General features: G+C 37.4%; 1 protein-coding gene across 3 annotated transcripts in view; it reads left to right on the top strand.

Annotated features, from left to right (window-relative positions):
* Rngtt (RNA guanylyltransferase and 5'-phosphatase) overlaps positions 1-18,054 on the top strand; it is a 193,107-nt gene that overhangs the window by 45,517 nt on the left and 129,536 nt on the right. For all 3 annotated transcript variants that reach the window (XM_021159529.3, XM_021159528.3, XM_085839440.1), the window contains exons 9-11: positions 1,964-2,099; positions 12,190-12,261; positions 17,717-17,881. In XM_021159529.3, the coding sequence (XP_021015188.1) occupies positions 1,964-2,099; positions 12,190-12,261; positions 17,717-17,881 (373 nt within the window). The remainder of the gene's footprint in view (positions 1-1,963; positions 2,100-12,189; positions 12,262-17,716; positions 17,882-18,054) is intronic.

The raw sequence follows: 18,054 nt of genomic DNA, 5'->3' as shown, positions 1-18,054 counted from the left end.
ACTCGACTGTATAATCTCAGTGATGAGAAAGATAAAACTGGATTGTTTCTCTGTTAGCTGGAAAGTTGCATTTACAGTAAGGCATTTTGTGATCATGGCATTTCTGTAATCTATAATTCCTTTATAGAAGGAACACTACAAATCTAGACGTGGCGATTTATGTGTGTGGTCCCAGACCTGGGCTGGGGAAGCTTCTAGTGCTGTGCCGTTTGGGAGTCTTGAGCCTGAGGCCAGGGCTACATACCAAGATCTGTAAGAATGCAAACAAACAAATGAAGCATGAGAATAAGACAAAATGATTCAGTGAAATTTGTGTCTTAATGAATATATGGACATGAGTAATTTTTAAGATTAGATTTCCAATTGAGATAATTTTCTAAAGAGAAATTATATTATACTAGTGGTTCATGGTTGTTGATAGTAGATCTCTAGTTAGGTACTAGGCCTATATCTAGTAAAGTGTGAGGTAGTTGTCTCTTTCAAAAATAATCTGGTTTACTCTCATGGTCTTCGGAGTGCTATGAAAGTACTTTCTATAGTCTTTAACCTTTGTCCCCAAATATGAGACAACTCATTATTTACTTTGGTGCTGTGGTCTGAATGTGGGTCTTGCATATGCTAATAAAGTGCTCTACCACTGATGTGTATTCTTAGCCCTGCTCATTTCTTCCTGTAAGTATCACATAGAAGGATGTATCATCCAGAATGACTAGAATTGAGGCCAAATATTGTACTTCAGCAATTTGTTTCAAAACCCAAGTTTAGAGGAATTCCTGAATACTAATTACTAAATAACTTCTTGTTATCTCTCTAGATAGAGCTGTTTTCACATGACCAATTATTTGTAGTAAATTCTATCCTTTGAAGCCTACAGCTACAGTGTACTCATGCATAAAATAAATAAATCTTAAAAAAAAAAAAAAAAAAAAGGAAAGAAACTTCAAAGCCCCACCTTCAGTGATACACCTCCTCCAACAAGGCTACCCCTTCTCATCCTTGCCTAAGAGTCCCACCAACTGGGATCCAGTATTCAGATGTGAGCCTGTGGGGGTCCATTCTCAGTCCAGTTCCCACAGGAACCACAGATCACGGTCAGGTACTCGTGCTTGCACAGCCAGCACTTCACTGACAGAGGTGTTTCCTCGGCTCCCCACCAGTTTTCTTTTGTAAAGAGAGACAATTTTCACTGCCAAGGTGGGATCCTCAACAGGATCTTAATATGTAGCTTGGGCTGCCCTTGAACTTTCTCTATAGACCAGGTTGGCCCTGAACACAGCAATCCACTTGCCTCTGCTGCTGGGACTAAAGGCGTGTACCACCATCGCATGTGAACACAATGAGATCCTGTCTTAAAAACAAAACCAACAACCCCAAATTCTTATTAGCTTGCAGATACTATACGTGTAACTTGATTTCTGGAGAATGACTACTTTGTTAAGTGCATAAATTTCTGCATGTTGGGAATAAAGACCAATGAAAATTCTCGTAGCGGTGTTCAAAATACTTAAAATTTGTACTTATAAATAAGAATTCTGACATACTGATATTTTACTTTACCATAGTCGATTGAAAGAGAAGTACTTGTGCAGTTGGTGTGGTAAAAAGAGCATTGAATAGTTTAAGCTCAGTGTTTATTCACCTTTGATATGGAAAGTGTCATGTTTAGTGTATAAAATATACCACATATATATCACATTTTGAAATACTTTGATATAGAATCTAATCAAGATTACAAAAACATTTTTCTTAACATACATCATATTGTGCTTATAATAATCAAGTTTCCTATTTTTATGTTTCCTAAAAAAAAGAAAGTTGTGATGTTTTAATTTGTATGATTGAGAGAGGGACTGTAGTATCATTCCATGAAAATGTTGCCAGTTGAGAGGAAACAGGTCAGCCAATGTAATCAGTCTGTCTCTGATACCGAATGTTAATGCTACCTTTTCATGTTTTATTGCAGTTACATGATGTTGATTGATGGCACAAATGAAGTTTTTATGATTGACAGAGATAATTCCGTTTTTCATGTTTCAAATCTGGAATTTCCATTTCGTAAAGATCTTCGCATGCATTTATCAAATACTCTTTTGGATGGGGTAAGTAATTTATTTATGTATATTTAAAAAAATTAAGTAGTGCACTCATTATTAGTGTTACCTATACTTACATTGAATTAATTTCTCTTCAACGGGGGAATCTAGCTGAGAATGGCAGTACATTGGAGAGGCAGAGCAGAAGGTTTGCAGCAAGTTCAAGGCCATCCAGGGCTAGCATAATGAAATTATGTCTCAAAAACAAAACAAACAAACTCCAAATATTTATCCTTGAGTCCAAACAGCATTTTTCATATATTTTCTTTAGTAGAAAAAATTGTTCATGATATGGGAAATGAGTTAAATAAATCATAAGGGAACAAAATTAAATCTTTTTATTATTGAAAAGTAGTTACTTATTTTTAATAATTATGAAGTGGCTTTTTAACTTCATTCCTCAAAATAGCTTTCCCCTATTCATTTCTAACAGAAAAGGGCTCTTTTAAATAAAAATAAATGTAGAATACTACAAAACGTCTAGTAAGAGCTGAGCATAGTGGTATATGTTTTAATCTCAACACTGAGAAGCCGAGACCGGAAAAGAGCAAGTTCAGGGCCAGCCTGGGCTCATAGTAAAAGACTGTCTCTGAAAAAAAAAAAAATCAAACCAAACAATCTAAGAAAAAAACTAATAAAAAATATAATTGAAACTCCTAATGTTGGAATAACTTACGCCCCTGTTTGATGGCTGTCACTGTGGACTTTGCTCAGAACAGGGTATTCAGTGTTGAAAAATACAGCACATTTGTCAGTAACATCTACTTTGAGAACCGAAGTTTCTTTTTCTTTTTCTGTTTTTCCTGTTTTAGATAGGCTTTTATAGATCGTCTAGTAGTCTAGGCTGATCTTGAATTCAGGAACTCTGCTCCTGCTACTTAAGTGGTGGTCTGCATGTGTACTACCACAGGGGCCTGTTGTAGTCTCAGGATTTGAATATTCACAGAACCTTCAGCCTGGCTGAGGAGTGCTCTGGTCAAGTCATTCCTGATCTCTTCAGTAGCGGAAAGACCTGAAAGCTGTACTTGCTTTAAAAGCAACTTCCACTTAGCAGTTTTAGACTTACTATTTGATATAAATGTCTGAGTGATGTATCTATATGTATAAATACCATAATCTTGGACTTTCACTGTTTTTGGATTTCCTGGGACTGAAGTCACAGGCAATTGTGAAGTACCATGTTGAGTGCTGGGAGTCAATTCAGGGCTCTGCTCCTGAAATCTTTTCAGCCACTCCAAACTGTTTTGAGGACAGAAATTACAGGCTTAAAAACTATTTAAATGGTGGCAAGATGGCTAAGTGGGCATGTCCTTTCTGTGCAGGACTGGTCACCTGAACTCAATCCCTAGGAAGCACGTAAGGTGGAAGAAAAGAACCTAATCCACAGAGCTGTCCTCACACCTCCACACATGCACCTCATGCACATACACAGTGATAATAAACAGAAAATTAAAATACAAAGTACCTGTTAAGGAAAGAACTAATAAAGAATCATTGGAAAATCCTAGGTTTAATTAAAAAATATCCCTATAAATTTATTTATTTGATAATTTATTGATTGAGGTTTGTATTTTTATTTATTTATTTATTTGTTTGTTTTTGTTTTTGTTTTGTTTTTCAAGACAGGGTTTCTCTGTGTAGCCCTGGCTGTCCTGGAACTCACTCATAGACCAGGCTGGCTTTGAACTCAGAAATCTGCCTGTCTCTGCCTCCTAAGTGCTAGGATTAAAGGTGTGCACCACCACTGCCTGGCGAGATTTGTATGTTTTTTTTTAAGTGGTTACAATAGGCTCGCCTATAACAATATTTAAATCTTGTACATATGTTAGTATATTTGTTCATTATGTAAATAACAGGTATAGCAACAAAGTCTATGAGCTTTTCCAGCTAGGTATGGTGTAGGTACCTGCAATCCCAGGACCCAGCAAGTTGAGGCAGGAGAATGTTAAGTTCAAGACCAACCTGGATTACATAGTGAACCTACCCCAGAATATCAAAGCCAGGATTGTTGTTGACTTTGCTCAGTGGATAAAGGCTCTTGCTGCCAAGTTGGATGACTTGAGTTCTGTCCTAGAGAGCCACCTGGTTGGAGGAAACTGACTCCTGCAGTTTGTCTTCTGAGCTCTGTATACATGCTACAGCTTGTATATAATCCTCCCCATACATCATACATAAGGGAATATAATTAAACACACACACATGCATATATACCCACCCGTATAATTAAACAAAATATAGTAAAGCAAACCAAACATCTCTTGAATTGCAGTCTCCAAAAGTGAAAGTATCTATATAAGTGACCAAGTGATTTTCATTAGACAAGTGGAAAAATGATGATGTAATTTCTTTGGCTAGTTCTCTTTCGGTGGCAGTTTTTTTTTTTTTTTTTTTAAGATACTTTTCTAAGCATAACTTAAATGTACATCCTATGTATTTAAAATTATACAGTTTTATGCTAAAATTTTCTTTTTTATAGTACATTTAAAAAAATGTGTGTGTGTAGGTACATACATTCCATGCATGGCTTGTGAATGGAAGTCAGAGGACAGCTTGGAGTTGGTTATCTCCTTGCAGGTGGGTCCTGGAGATTGAATTCAGGTTGTCCAGCTTTGTTATTTTCTCACTGACTGAGGGTCAGTGACTTCATTGTTTAAGGAATAGTATGGATGGCAACTGCAGGTGCTTCACTGGCCCCATCAGCCATCCCCTGATGGCCTTACACAGTGCACTCAGTTTTCTCCTCTGTGCTGAGATGGGAAAGCTTGTAAGGTGATAGCATCGGGCACTTAGCCCTTGTTTATGGGAGTAGTTATGAGGCCTAACATCTCCTTCACAAGTTACTATTTTGTTTCTAAGAGCTCAGGACTTCTCTACACTTTCCTTTTTGGCGTTCATCTTTTTCCTGTTGGCTTATGAGGTCTTTTGTCTTACTGGGGCATGTTACATATGTTCAAAAATATTTTTCTTTTCTTTTTTTTTCGTCATTTCATCTACTATACAAAGTTTAAATATGTAGGTCAAATATAAACATCTTGGTGCTCACTCTTTGGCTTTGTGACATTTTAAAACACTATTCACCTCATGATGATCATAATCCCTATATTTTTTTTAGTGCTTTATTTATATATTTGAATATTTCACCCAGCTCAATTATGCAATCTGTATGCAAATAGTGCCGGTATGTACCTTGATAGAAGTGTTAAGGTACAGGTGCTATTTTCTTATTTTTTAATGTCTAGACATGCTTCAGTACTACTTAGCTAATCTGTTTCCACTTGTGGTTGACAGTAAGTGTTTGTGTGCTGGAGTCCATCATTACCTCAACATCTCCTCCCTTTCTCCCTTCCTCTGTTCTTCCCTTCCTTTCTTTCACAGGGTCTGTAGCCCTGGCTGTCCTCAAATCTAAGATCCTGCCTCTATTTCCTAAGTGCTGAGATTCAGTGTATACTACTATAGTAGGCATCGACAGTTGCTTATTTCATTTATTTTTGTTTTTCTAGGGATTGTTTTATAATTCTTAAATCCTGTGAGTTTAGTACGGGGCCTGACAAGCTAAGTGTGTCTACCCAGCTTTCTTGCATGCTCTGATGTTTGCGTCTGAGATTTTACTAATTGTCTTTTGAGTGAACCAACTGTACGTATTAAAGTTAGAATAGATACACTATGCTAGTCTAGATAGCAGTAAACTTACATTTTTTTCTTCAGAAGAATTCTGTGAGGCTTATCTTCAGACCACTCATTTTCGTGGTTGCTATGGTTTCTCATGGCTGATCTTCCTGCCATATCAGCACAGGGCAATGCAGGGTAAAGAAGGTGAAATGCTTTTACGTAAGTGCGTTTCTTATAGGTGTGGGTATTTACAGGCAACTAATATTTGTTGAGTATCAGTTATGAGTGCAGGCATTGTTTATCGAGTGTGGAAGCCTCTTCTCTGTGGAAACTATTTATTGGGAAGGATAGAGAAAGATTGATAACAGCCTTTAAATAAAACAGTAGCCCTAAGGTATATTTAAGAGAAGTCCGAAGGTCATTTGGAGGAGAAATGACTCTCATCTGATGATGTGGAGTAGATCTACCTTATGTAGGGTTTGGATTAACGATGGCAGATGTGGGGAATAGAGAGATGGTTCAATGAGAAGAGAACTTCTGTGCAGGAATGAGGACCTGAGTGTGTATCCCACGCACCCATGTGAACCTAGCTGTGGCTAAGTGCTTGTAGCTCTAGGGCTGTGGTGGGCAGAGATGAAAGGCTCACAGGCTTGCTTGCTGGCAGCTCCCCTAGCTACAGGTTCAGTGAGAGCCCATATATATCTTAAGTGACTGAGTCTGAGAGTAAGACACCTGATGTCTTGTGAAGGCCAAAAATCAGTTTCATGTCTTATGTCATTTAGCTTATCCACTGTTTTTCTAGGAGATTTTTTTTTGTTGTTTGTTTTTTTGGTTTTTTCGAGACAGGGTTTCTCTGTGTAGCCCTGGCTGTCCTGGAACTCACTCTGTAGACCAGGCTGGCCTCAAACTCAGAAATTCACCTGCCTCTGCCTCCCGAGTGCTGGGATTAACCACGCCCGGCTCTAGGAGATACCTTTTTAACAGCATCTTTTAGGTTTCACCTTATGACTGTGTGCCTCATTATTAAATTTCCTCTTGTTTGCCAAATAAAAATAGCTTTTCCTTTTCTTAGACTTATACTATATGTCTTATTTGGGCTGTGATGGTACAGGTATATACCTATTATTATTTAATATTTACAACGTGTTTCACTCTCACGTAGTGGCTTGAAGAAAAAATATCCCTGTCATTGTAATAATAGCCATCCCTCTTCTTCAGTGGCTCTAGTTAGTCACATCTAGCGTTTGAGTTCCCCTACTGACACTCCAAAGGCTCTCGAAGGGCGTGGCTGCACGTTTATCCTTTTATAACTTAGAGTTATGCCTAATTCATAGTTTTTGTGCTGAAAATATGAATGAATAGGCAGAGATGTTGGATGCCTTGGGACTTTGAATACAGAAAATAGGAAGATCAACATACTGGCATGTTGGGGGTGTGGAAGCGTCATGAAAGATTTATGCTCTGATTTCTGCACTGCAGCAATCAGTCCAAAAGATAACAGTGTGATTTCTGGACAGTATTTTTTATTTCAAATATTAAAAAAGCATATGCACATGTGTGTGAGGGTGTGTGCACACAAGTCCATAGGAAGGTGTCAGATTCCCCGGAACTAGAGTTGCTGACAGCTCTACACAGGCTTACATGGTGCTACTACAGCAGTGCAGGCTTTCACAGCTGAGCTTTCTCTCCCTCGTCCTTTAATGAATTCTTGGTGGAGCATGAAACTGAGTCCTGGGGAGGCTTTTCTCCAGGCTTCTTGAGAGGCTTGCAGTCGATGTGCTGTGGGTGGGGCTTCCTTTAGAGTTCTTGTACCTGGGAGTCATTGAGCTTCTTTTATTTGTAAATTTATCATTTTCACTTCAGATGTAGAAATGTTCATTATTGTTGCTACCATCCTCCTCTAGACAGTCACTCATGCTTTTTTCTTTAATGTTTTCTCTCAGTAGTTTCTCTTCATTTATTTTCTTTTACCCTTCCTCACTACATCGCCATGGCTTGCATCAGACTCAGAGAGCTGCCTGCCTCTGCTTCTTGTGTGTTGTCTCTTCCTATGTTTTCAAGTTTAGTGAATTTTCTTCAAGTTGCTATTAATCCTAACCATATTTTTGTACTGTCGAAAAAAATCTCTGATTCTTTGTCTTCTGTGTTTATCTTTCTGATCTTAAACAACAAAATCAGTTATTCATGAGTGAAGCTGACTTACGGTTCTGACCTAACTTTAATACCTCTGCCAGCTTTGAGTCTGATCTATTAGGTTCATGTTGCATGCCTGATTGGATGTTAGATATTTAAGTTTTACCTTGTTGGAAAGGAGTAGTCATCTTTTTCTATTCCTATTCATTTCCCCTGTCCTCTTCCTCATTTCCTGCCTTATTTACTTATATCCTTCTACTCTTGAATTTCTAGCATAATAGACATACATATACTACCACACCCGGTAGTGTGTTCATTTAAGGTTTTAAAACTGTATTCTGGAATCTGCTTAATTTATTTGGAACTTTTTTCCAGAGCTAAATTTTAAGATTCTTTTGGTGAACCAGAGGGTTTATTTTTTATTTTTATTATTTCTTTGAGAATTTCACACAAGATGTTTTGTCACAATCACCCTCTTCTCCAATCTGTTTCCTTTCTTTACCTATCCAACTTTATGTGTCTTTTTAAAAAACCCATTAAGATATTTTTGTTATTCTTGGATGCGTGGTTTTCTACTAAGGTGCTGTTACTTTCCAGGACCTACATCTTCTTTATAGCTGAATGGCTACACTACATTCTCCTTTATGTTTAGATTACTAGCAATATTACTAGCAATATTTAAAAGTAAACATTTTTAAATTCTGAAATTGAGAATCATTTTGATAATTATGTTTAATCACTGTTTAAAGTTGCTGTATGCTGAGAAGATAAATCTTCCTGTCCTGGATTCTAATATTTGCCAACAGCTCCATGGTTTAGGGGTGGAATTTCATGCTGGCTCCTTTTCCATGCTGGGATTTGGTCTGGTTTGGTTTTGTACAGGTCTCCTGCATATTGTTGCAACTACTCAGAATCTGTGTGTTCAGCTGTCCTGCTGAGTCACGCCAAGGTATTTTATATTGTTTGTGACTATTGAGAAGGCTGTTGTTTCCCTAATTTCTTTCTCAGCCTGTTTATCCTTTGTGTATAGAAAGGCCATTGACTTGCTTGAGTTAATTTTATATCCAGCTACTTCATCGAAGCTGTTTATCAGGCTTAGGAGTTCTCTGGTGGAATTTTTAGAGTCACTTATATATACTATCATATCATCTGCAAAAAGTGATATTTTGACTTCTTCCTTTCCAATTTGTATCCACTTGATCTCCTTTTGTCGAATTGCTCTGGCTAGGACTCCAAGTACAATATTGAATAGGTAGGGAGAAAGTGGGCAGCCTTGTCTAGTCCCTGATTTTAGTGGGATTGCTTCCAGCTTCTCACCATTTACTTTGATGTTGGCTACTGGTTTGCTGTAGATTGCTTTTATCATGTTTAGGTATGGGCCTTGAATTCCTGACCTTTCCAAGACTTATCATGAATGGGTTTTGGATTTTGTCAAATGCTTTCTCCGCATCTAACGAGATGATCATGTGTTTTTTTGTCCTTGATTTTGTTTATATACTGGATTACGTTGATGGATTTCCATATATTGAACCATCCCTGCATCCCTGGGAATGAAACCTACTTGGTCAGGATGGATGATTGTTTTGATGTATTCTTGGACTCGGTTAGCGAGAACTTTATTGAGGATTTTTGCATTGATATTCATAAGGGAAATTGGTCTGAAGTTCTCTATCTCTTTGGATCTTTCTGTGGTTTAGGTATCAGAGTAATTGTGGCTTCATAGAATGAGTTGGGTAGAGTACCTTCTGTTTCTATTTTGTGGAATAGTTTGTGAAGAACTGGGATTAGATCTTCTTTGAAGGTCTGATAGAACTCTGCACTAAACCCATCTGGTCTTGGGCTTTTTTTGGTTGGGAGACTATTAATGACTGTTTCTATTTCTTTAGGGGATATAGGACTGTTTAAATCATTAACCTGATCTTGATTTAACTTTGGTACTTGGTGTCTGTCTAGAAACTTGTCCATTTCATCCAGGTTCTCCAGTTTTGTTGAGTATAGCCTTTTGTAGAAGGATCTGATGGTGTTTTGGATTTCTTCAGGATCTGTTGTTATGTCTCCCTTTTCATTTCTGATTTTGTTAATTAGGATGCTTTCTCTGTGCCCTCTAGTGAGTCTGGCTAAGGGTTTATCTATCTTGTTGATTTTCTCAAAGAACCAGCTCCTCGTTTGGTTGATTCTTTGAATAGTTCTTGTTTCCACTTGGTTGATTTCGCCCCTGAGTTTGATTATTTCCTGTCTTCTACTCCTCTTGGGTGAATTTGCTTCCTTTTGTTCTAGAGCTTTTAGGTGTGTAGTCAAGCTGTTATTGTGTGTTCTCTCTAGTTTCTTTTTGGAGGCACTCAGAGCTATGAGTTTCCCTCTTATGAGTTTCCCTCTTAGAAATGCTTTCATTGTGTCCCATAAGTTTGGGTATGTTGTGGCTTCATTTTCATTGAACTCTAAAAAGTCTTTAATTTCTTTCTTTATTCCATCCTTGACCAAGGTATCATTGAGAATAGTGTTGTTCAGTTTCCACGTGAATGTTGGCTTTCTATTATTTATGTTGTTATTGAAGATCAGCCTTAATCCATGGTGATCTGATAAGATGCATGGGACAATTTCAATATTTTTGTATCTGTTGAGGCTTGTTTTGTGACCAGTTATGTGGTCAATTTTGGAGAAGGTACCATGAGGTGCTGAGAAGAAGGTATATCTTTTTGTTTTAGGATAAAATGTTCTGTAGATATCTGTTAAGTCCATTTGTTTCATAACTTCTGTTAGTTTCACTGTGTCCCTGTTTAGTTTCTGTTTCCATGATCTGTCCATTGGTGAAAGTGGTGTGTTGAAGTCTCCCACTATTATTGTGTGAGGTGCAATGTGTGCTTTAAGCTTTACTAAAGTTTCTTTAATGAATGTGGCTGCTCTTGTATTTGGAGCGTAGTTATTCAGAATTGAGAGTTCCTCTTGGAAGATTTTACCTTTGATGAGTATGAAGTGCCCCTCCTTGTCTTTTTTGATGACTTTGGGTTGGAAGTCAATTTTATTAGATATTAGAATGGCTACTCCAGCTTGTTTCTTCAGACCATTTGCTTGGAAAATTGTTTTCCAGCCTTTCATTCTGAGGTAGTGTCTGTCTTTTTCCCTGAGATGGGTTTCCTGTAAGCAGCAAAATGTTGGGTCCTGTTTGTGTATCCATTCTGTTAGTCTATGTCTTTTTATTGGGGAATTGAGTCCATTGATATTAAGAGATATTAAGGAAAAGTAATTGTTGCTTCCTATTATTTTGTTGTTAAAGTTGGCATTCCATTCTTGTGGCTGTCTTCTTTTAGGTTTGTTGAGGGATTACCTTCTTGCTTTTTGTAGGACGTGTCTTCATTTTTAAAAACATGATTTGTGAGAATTTTTTTTGTCTGCTATGCAAAATTATTTTTTCTAGTCACAGTTGTTGAAAAGCATTAAATGAAATCATGGTACCACCTTGTTATTGTATAAAGGTATTCATATGGAAATGTTTAAGTAAACACATTTCAGTAAACAGGTTAAAATAACAAATTTGAGACTGGAGCTGTAGCTCAGTTGGTCGAGTACTTGGGTATCATGAACAAAGCCCTGCTTCCATCCAAACTGCTGCATGACTGCAGCATTGTAGCACACACCTGTAATCATAGCCCTGAGGTGGTGGGTGGCTGTGAATCTCACTTTCCTGCCTTTGCCCCAGATGCTGAGATGGCCTGCATTCCACTGTGCCTCATACAGAATTTGTTTTGACTTTTCAATAACTATGGTGGATTTCATGAAGTGATCTGTGTATGAAAATTTATTATAAGATTAAATTAATCATCATGTAACAATTTTAAACAGTGATTAAACATAATTATCAAAATGATGCTGAATTTCAGAATTAAAAATGTTTACTTTTAAATATTGCTAATAATATTGCTAGTAATATAACCATAAAGGAGAATGTAGTGTAGCCATTCAGCTATAAAGAACATATAACTGGTTGTGATGGTGCAAGTGTATAAATCCACCACTTTTAAGGTTGAGGCAGGAGGATTGCTGAGAGTTCCTGACTAGCCTTAGCTATCTCATGAGCTAGGAGCTACATAGCTAGGGACTAGCCAGGAGCTACATAGCAAGACTCTGACTCCAAATCTCTAACTCAAAACACAAGGAGGTAACATCATGTATTATAACAACATATATTATAAATATATAGTAAAGATTTTTGATATTGTGAAAACGTACTGATTTTATGAGTATAAGTGTGTGCACTTTGAAATCTAATCAAAACATATATTGAAGCTTTATACCTTTTCTCTGTGTGTATTATATTCTAATAAAATGAAAAAAATGCATCTTTGTTTCTTTCAAGGAAATGATCATTGACAAAGTAAATGGACAGGCCGTCCCAAGATATTTGATCTATGACATAATTAAGTTCAATGTAAGTACTCTTATAGTTCATACAATTGTTAGAATTGTCACTGAGTTAGTGTGCTTTTTATATATTAATATATTTTTATAGTTCTAGGTATTGAATTCATGGATAGGCTAGACAAGTGTTGTACCATTGAGCTGTACCTGGAGGTACTAAGATTACAAGTATTCGTAATAAACAGAGAAAGTGTTTATATCAGATATGATGACACATGCCTGGGGGAGGGGACAAGAGGGTCCGGAGTTTAAGGCCACCCTCATCAGATCCTGTCTAAAAAAAAAAAAATGAAGTCATTTACGTAAACCACACTGAAAACATTTTAGGAATTTGTAACTAAAGTATTTAAGATTTGCGGATTTCTAGCAGAATTTTAAAAGGTATTTTTTTGGGGAATTGTATTTTACTTCAGTAAACAGTAATATTTAAAGTCAGGATTGCATTAATCCCAGTTATTTAAGAGCATTTTTTTCTGAATATTTTCATTGTATATAATGTTAATTTTTGTTTGAATTTTTATAATTTAAATTAAAGCTTTCAACTTAAGCATCTCAGAGTTAGGAAACATCAGCTTGCTCTTTTTTTCTTTCTTAGATTTATTTATTTTTACTTTCTGTAATGAGGGTTCTGCTTAAATGAATGAATGAATGAATGAATTCCACTTGTGTGCAGTGTTCATGGAGGCCAGAAGAGGGCATCAGATTCCCTGGAACTGAGTGCTGGGAACTAAATCTGAGTCCTCTGCAAGAGCCACAAGTCCTTACTACCACTGAGCCATTTCCTTTCTCCATCCATTTGTTGTTGTTGTTCTTATTGCTAGTTATAGTCCTTAAGACTAGTACTTTGTGGGTTGGAGAGATGGTCAGCGATTAAGAGCATTAATTGCTCTTCTAGAGGTCCTGAGTTCAAATCCCAGCAACAGCATGGTGACTCAACAACCATCTATGAGATCTAATGCCCTTTTGGTGTGTCTGAAGAGAGCAACAATGTATTCATAGACATAAAATAAACAAATAATTCTTTAAAAAAACGATAAGTACTTTGCAAAGTTGGTGATTCTTCCCACCTATCAGATGTGTTTTGATCTGCAGCTAGACCCACAGGCCAGGGGAGTGGCTTCATTTCCTTGTTGAATGGGAACATACTATCTCCTTTGAACTCTGATTACGAGCTGCACTTTAATAGGTGATCAATCAGTGTCTTAGTCACTGTTTTAATTGTTGTGGAGAGACATCATGAGCACAACAACTCCCGCAAAGGAAAGCATTTAATTGGGGCTGGCTTACACTTTTACAGGTTTAGTCTGTTGTTATGGTGAGGTAGAGGAGGACAGAGGGAAAGAGGGAGAGGAAGAGGAAGGCAGAGAGAGAGAGAGAGAGAGAGAGACAGAGAGAGAGAGAGACAGAGACAGACAGACAGAAGAGATAGACACTGGTCCTGGTATGGGCTTTTGTACTTCCCAGTGACACACTTCCTCCAAGAAGGCCACACCTCCTAATCCTTTATCAAATAGTGCCACTCCCTGATAACAAAGCATTCAGATATATGAGTCTATGGGGACCATTTTTTTTTTAAAAGATTATAATAAAGACAGGCTTGTTGGGAACCTGTTCTCAGGTGGATGAGTTTATTGGCCCCAAGGACCAAGGCCAGGGAAGTCACCATGGGGAAGGGGTGGGTAAGGAGGGAGAGAGAAAGAGAAAAGGGGGTACACACAAGGAGAGAAAGAAAGAGTAGGAAAGAGAGTATCATTCTTATTAAAACCACCATGGTCAAGTTTTTCTTGGCCTATGAATACTCTTGAAAATAAAAATCTAGATTATGTAGAAATGTACAGAACAATATAAATACATGTATTCATTTATTATATGTATATGTTCATGCATGCCATACCTTATGTGTATAGGTTCCAGGACAACTTCCAGGAGTTATCTCCTTTCACTGTGTGGGGACCAGGGATCTAATTTAGGTTTTTTGGCTTTGTGGCAGGTACTTTCACTGCAGAACTATTTCTCTGGTTCCAGAGTTGTTAAATCTTGATAATGTTTTTATATTTTTTTGTGTATTGGTGTTTGTTAATGTCTGTGTGTGTGCATGTGTGTGCGTTCCCTTGCCTGTGCTCTTTGGAGGTCAGTGGTCGGTCATTGTTGGGTATTTTCTGTTTCTCTTCATCTTAATTTTCGAGACAGTCTCTTACTGAACCTAGGGCTCCTTGTTTTGGCTAGGCAGGCTGGACAGAGAGCCCTGGGATTTGCCTCCCTCAGCACCAGGGTTTGCCTTGCTTTTTCATGTGGGTGCTGGGAACCAGGCTTGGGCAGCGTGTACTTTATCTACTGAGTCATCTCCCTAGCCCTCTTTTTTTTGATAAGAAATTGTTATAAATCCAAGAACAGACTTGCATGTACTGTTCATCCTATTCTCAGTTCTTTTTCCAGATACCCTCTGCTATGTATTTAGTGTGTATTGCTTCCTTGGATGTTTTTCAAGACATTTTACCCACTTTCTTTTATATCTCTGGATGTACAAAGTATAGTTTTACAAGGTTTCTAGAGTTTGCTGCATACTCTGTGATCACCAATTTTATTTATTATTTACTTACTTATTTTGCATTGTGTTCTTGGGGTTTATGTTTAGTGTCCGTAGAGTTAACCTCCTTCACTTGAAATTTTTCTAGGCATTGTGTTCTGTAATAGAATTGATAATGCATCAGGGTTTCTGCTGTGTGTGTGTGTGATCGCACGTGTGTTTGTGTGTAAAAGAACTAAAAAGATTATAGTTCTTTCACCTAGGTTTTCTGTTTGGTTGTTCTTTTTTTTTTTTCTTTTCAAATGGGTTAAATTATTATTACTATTATTTTTTGGATATGACTACTTCTTTGGATCTGTGTAGTAGACTATTATTTCCCAGTCAGTATCTACAGATACAGACAGGTGCAGTTTTAATGTGATTGGATTAGAGGGCCTTCTCAAAAAGTGTGTTTTGGGTCTTGGTTAAGAGATTCATCCAACTATATTTTATTCTATAAATGGGTTAATTATGCTTTTTACCTAAAGCGTATAATTGCTCATTTAGTAAACATTAATTGTATGCCTGTTACTGTACTTCATGATTTGAAGTCACTTATTTTTCACATACCTACTATTAGGATGTATTTATAATGGAAAACATTTCAGGTTTCATTATTTAACCACTATGGACCTTTCATATATTCTATGTTTCTTAATTTATATTGCTAGCCTTAAATACCTGAGGCTGTGTTATTTGTAACATCAGAAAGTTAATTTGGCTCATTACTTTTGTTAAGCGAGCCAAAGTCTTAATTACAATCTTCTTAGTTCTTTTGTTTATTATTTTCCTTAGAAAGAATTTAACTGATCATTTTGTATAAGCTAGCTTCTGTAGTTATTGAACATAAAATGATAAAACTGGTTTCTGATTTCTTCCCTTCATGCCATTTCCATAATAGTTCATTTTTTGAGAGCAGCAGAGGATTTATTCTATTTGGTTTGCCTTATATATATTATACACATGTACCTGTATACAAGTTGTTAATGGCATATATTGTATATTCAGTTGTTACGATATATGTTTATATTGGATTTAATATAAAAATCAACTTGCAGACTGCTTATATATGTACAGGAGAATAGAAATGTAAAGAAATATGGCTGAGCATAGTGCTTTAAACCCAGAACTTGAAAGGCAAAGGCCAGATTGGTGTAGATAGCAAGTCCCTGGTCAGCCGGTGCTGAGAGGCTATCTTTAAATAAAAAGAAAGCAAAAGAGCTGTAAGGAGCCAGTGTGATAGAGCTGTGAGTAGAACGAGAAGGCATGCATGTCAGAGGTAGGTGTGCAGGGAGCAGGAGTGTGTGGCAGGAGCAGCAGGTGGTCTGTAAAGAGTGGGTCAGAGAAAGACATAGTAACAGATTGCTCATAGTATGGCAGATTGCTTGACTAAGGAGTTTGAACTTAGGGTATCACTGTTGTTATGGTTATGGTGGGGTACTCCTTTGAAAGAGAACTCCAAACCGTGCATGGTGGCTCACGCCTTTAATCCCAGCACTTGGGAGGCAGAGCCGGTGGATTTCTGAGTTCGAGGCCAGCCTGATCTACAAAGTGAGTTCCAGGATAGCCAGGGCTACATAGAGAAACCCTGTCTCAAAAAACCAAAAAGAGAAAAAAAAAAAAGGAAAAAAAAAAAAAAAGGAAAGAGAGAGAGAGAGAGAGAGAGAGAGAGAGAGAGAGAGAGAGAGAGAGAGAGAGAGAGAGAGAACTCCATTGTCAGTGTGGGTAGTGTTTGGAAGAGAGGACGGACTGGTGACAAGGAGCCCAACAGGATGCTTTGAGTGTTTCTTGCACTGTTCTCAGTGCTTCTACATCTGGCTGGTTATTTGTCCCTGTCTTACTGTAATAGACCTTGTGGATGGGAAGATAGTCTGCTCTCAGCCTAGTCTTGTTTGGTCTCATGCTATGTATTTTAGTAGAGAATTTAGACCACTTAGAGATCTTGTTTAGGTCTTGTTCCTTTTAGCAAGCCTATCATTTTAGGATTTCCTAAAATAGGGTCCTACATGGACTATGTCCTGTTTATTAACTTTTTCTCAGTGAATATCCTTTATGGCAGTTCTGCCTGTTCATAGAGAGACTATCTTAGAAGTTGTACCTAGCTTTTGCTCATTTTGGATTCACTCCTTGTTCTTAGTTGAGTGTAAACGTTGTTATCCTTCCAAAAGATATCCTGAAGCATATGCTGCCTCCTTTAGGAAACATTAGGCTGGGTAATAGACATTGGAGAAGAGGAACAAGAAGGTAATGTCAGTATCACAGACATTTTCAGTGGTCTCTAAGTCGCTAAGTCCTAGACAGTTACCGTCACCCAGGGATGTGTTTGAGCTATGTTTATGTGCACCATGTGGCTGGATAGGACACGAGTGTACATACACTTCCTAAAACATGGCTGAAACTACATATGCTCAAAAGTTTGCTGGGAGAAAACAGCTTTATTTTTTATAGCTGTGTAACTTGGAACGTATGTAAACTTACTGTTAGTTTTCAGTTTGAGGGTGTATCTCTGTAAAAAACGTCTTCTCACTGATGTTATGAAGTTTGATCACTAGTGACTATGCTATTTGTTTGGAATATTTATACTTTAATGAATTTGGATTTTAGGTTTTGCTATTATAGTTAAATAATAAGATACAATACTTTTGTTAATATGTTAATTCAGATTTGAAATCTAAGCCAGTTTAGATAGATATCATTTTCTCTTGCTGCCTCATGTAATTTCAATTTAAAAATGGCCATTGCTGGTCTGATTATTGGGATGTATGGTATGCAAACTATTCACTAGACATCCCCGAGGATTGTTATTTGTATAGACTATAGCATATAGTACTGCAACCTTAATGGTTATACTGACAGTGTAGTTGTGGTCAAATAAAAAAAACCTTGTTCTTTTATTCAGGCACAACCAGTTGGAGACTGTGATTTTAATATTCGTCTACAGTGTATTGAACGTGAAATTATAAGTCCACGACATGAAAAAATGAAGACTGGACTCATTGACAAAACACAGGAACCATTTAGTGTCAGACCTAAACAATTTTTTGACATCAATATTTCAAGAAAGGTAAGAAAGCATTTGTTTCTTTGGTTGGGAACACCAGTTGCATTGCTCAGCTTGTGAGAGGAACATGGACAGCTACTACTCTGCGGCCCTGCTCTTCCCAGAGCTACGCCCAGGCTCTCCTCTTCAGCCGTGTGCTCAGTGTGGGTTCCCTGTGTCTCCACACACAGTCATTA

This window comes from Mus caroli, unplaced genomic scaffold (genome assembly GCF_978045245.1).
Source record: "Mus caroli unplaced genomic scaffold, Mus_caroli_1 scaffold_6, whole genome shotgun sequence".
In the NCBI taxonomy this organism is placed as follows: domain Eukaryota; kingdom Metazoa; phylum Chordata; class Mammalia; order Rodentia; family Muridae; genus Mus; species Mus caroli.
This window is presented reverse-complemented; position numbering and strand designations above follow the sequence as displayed.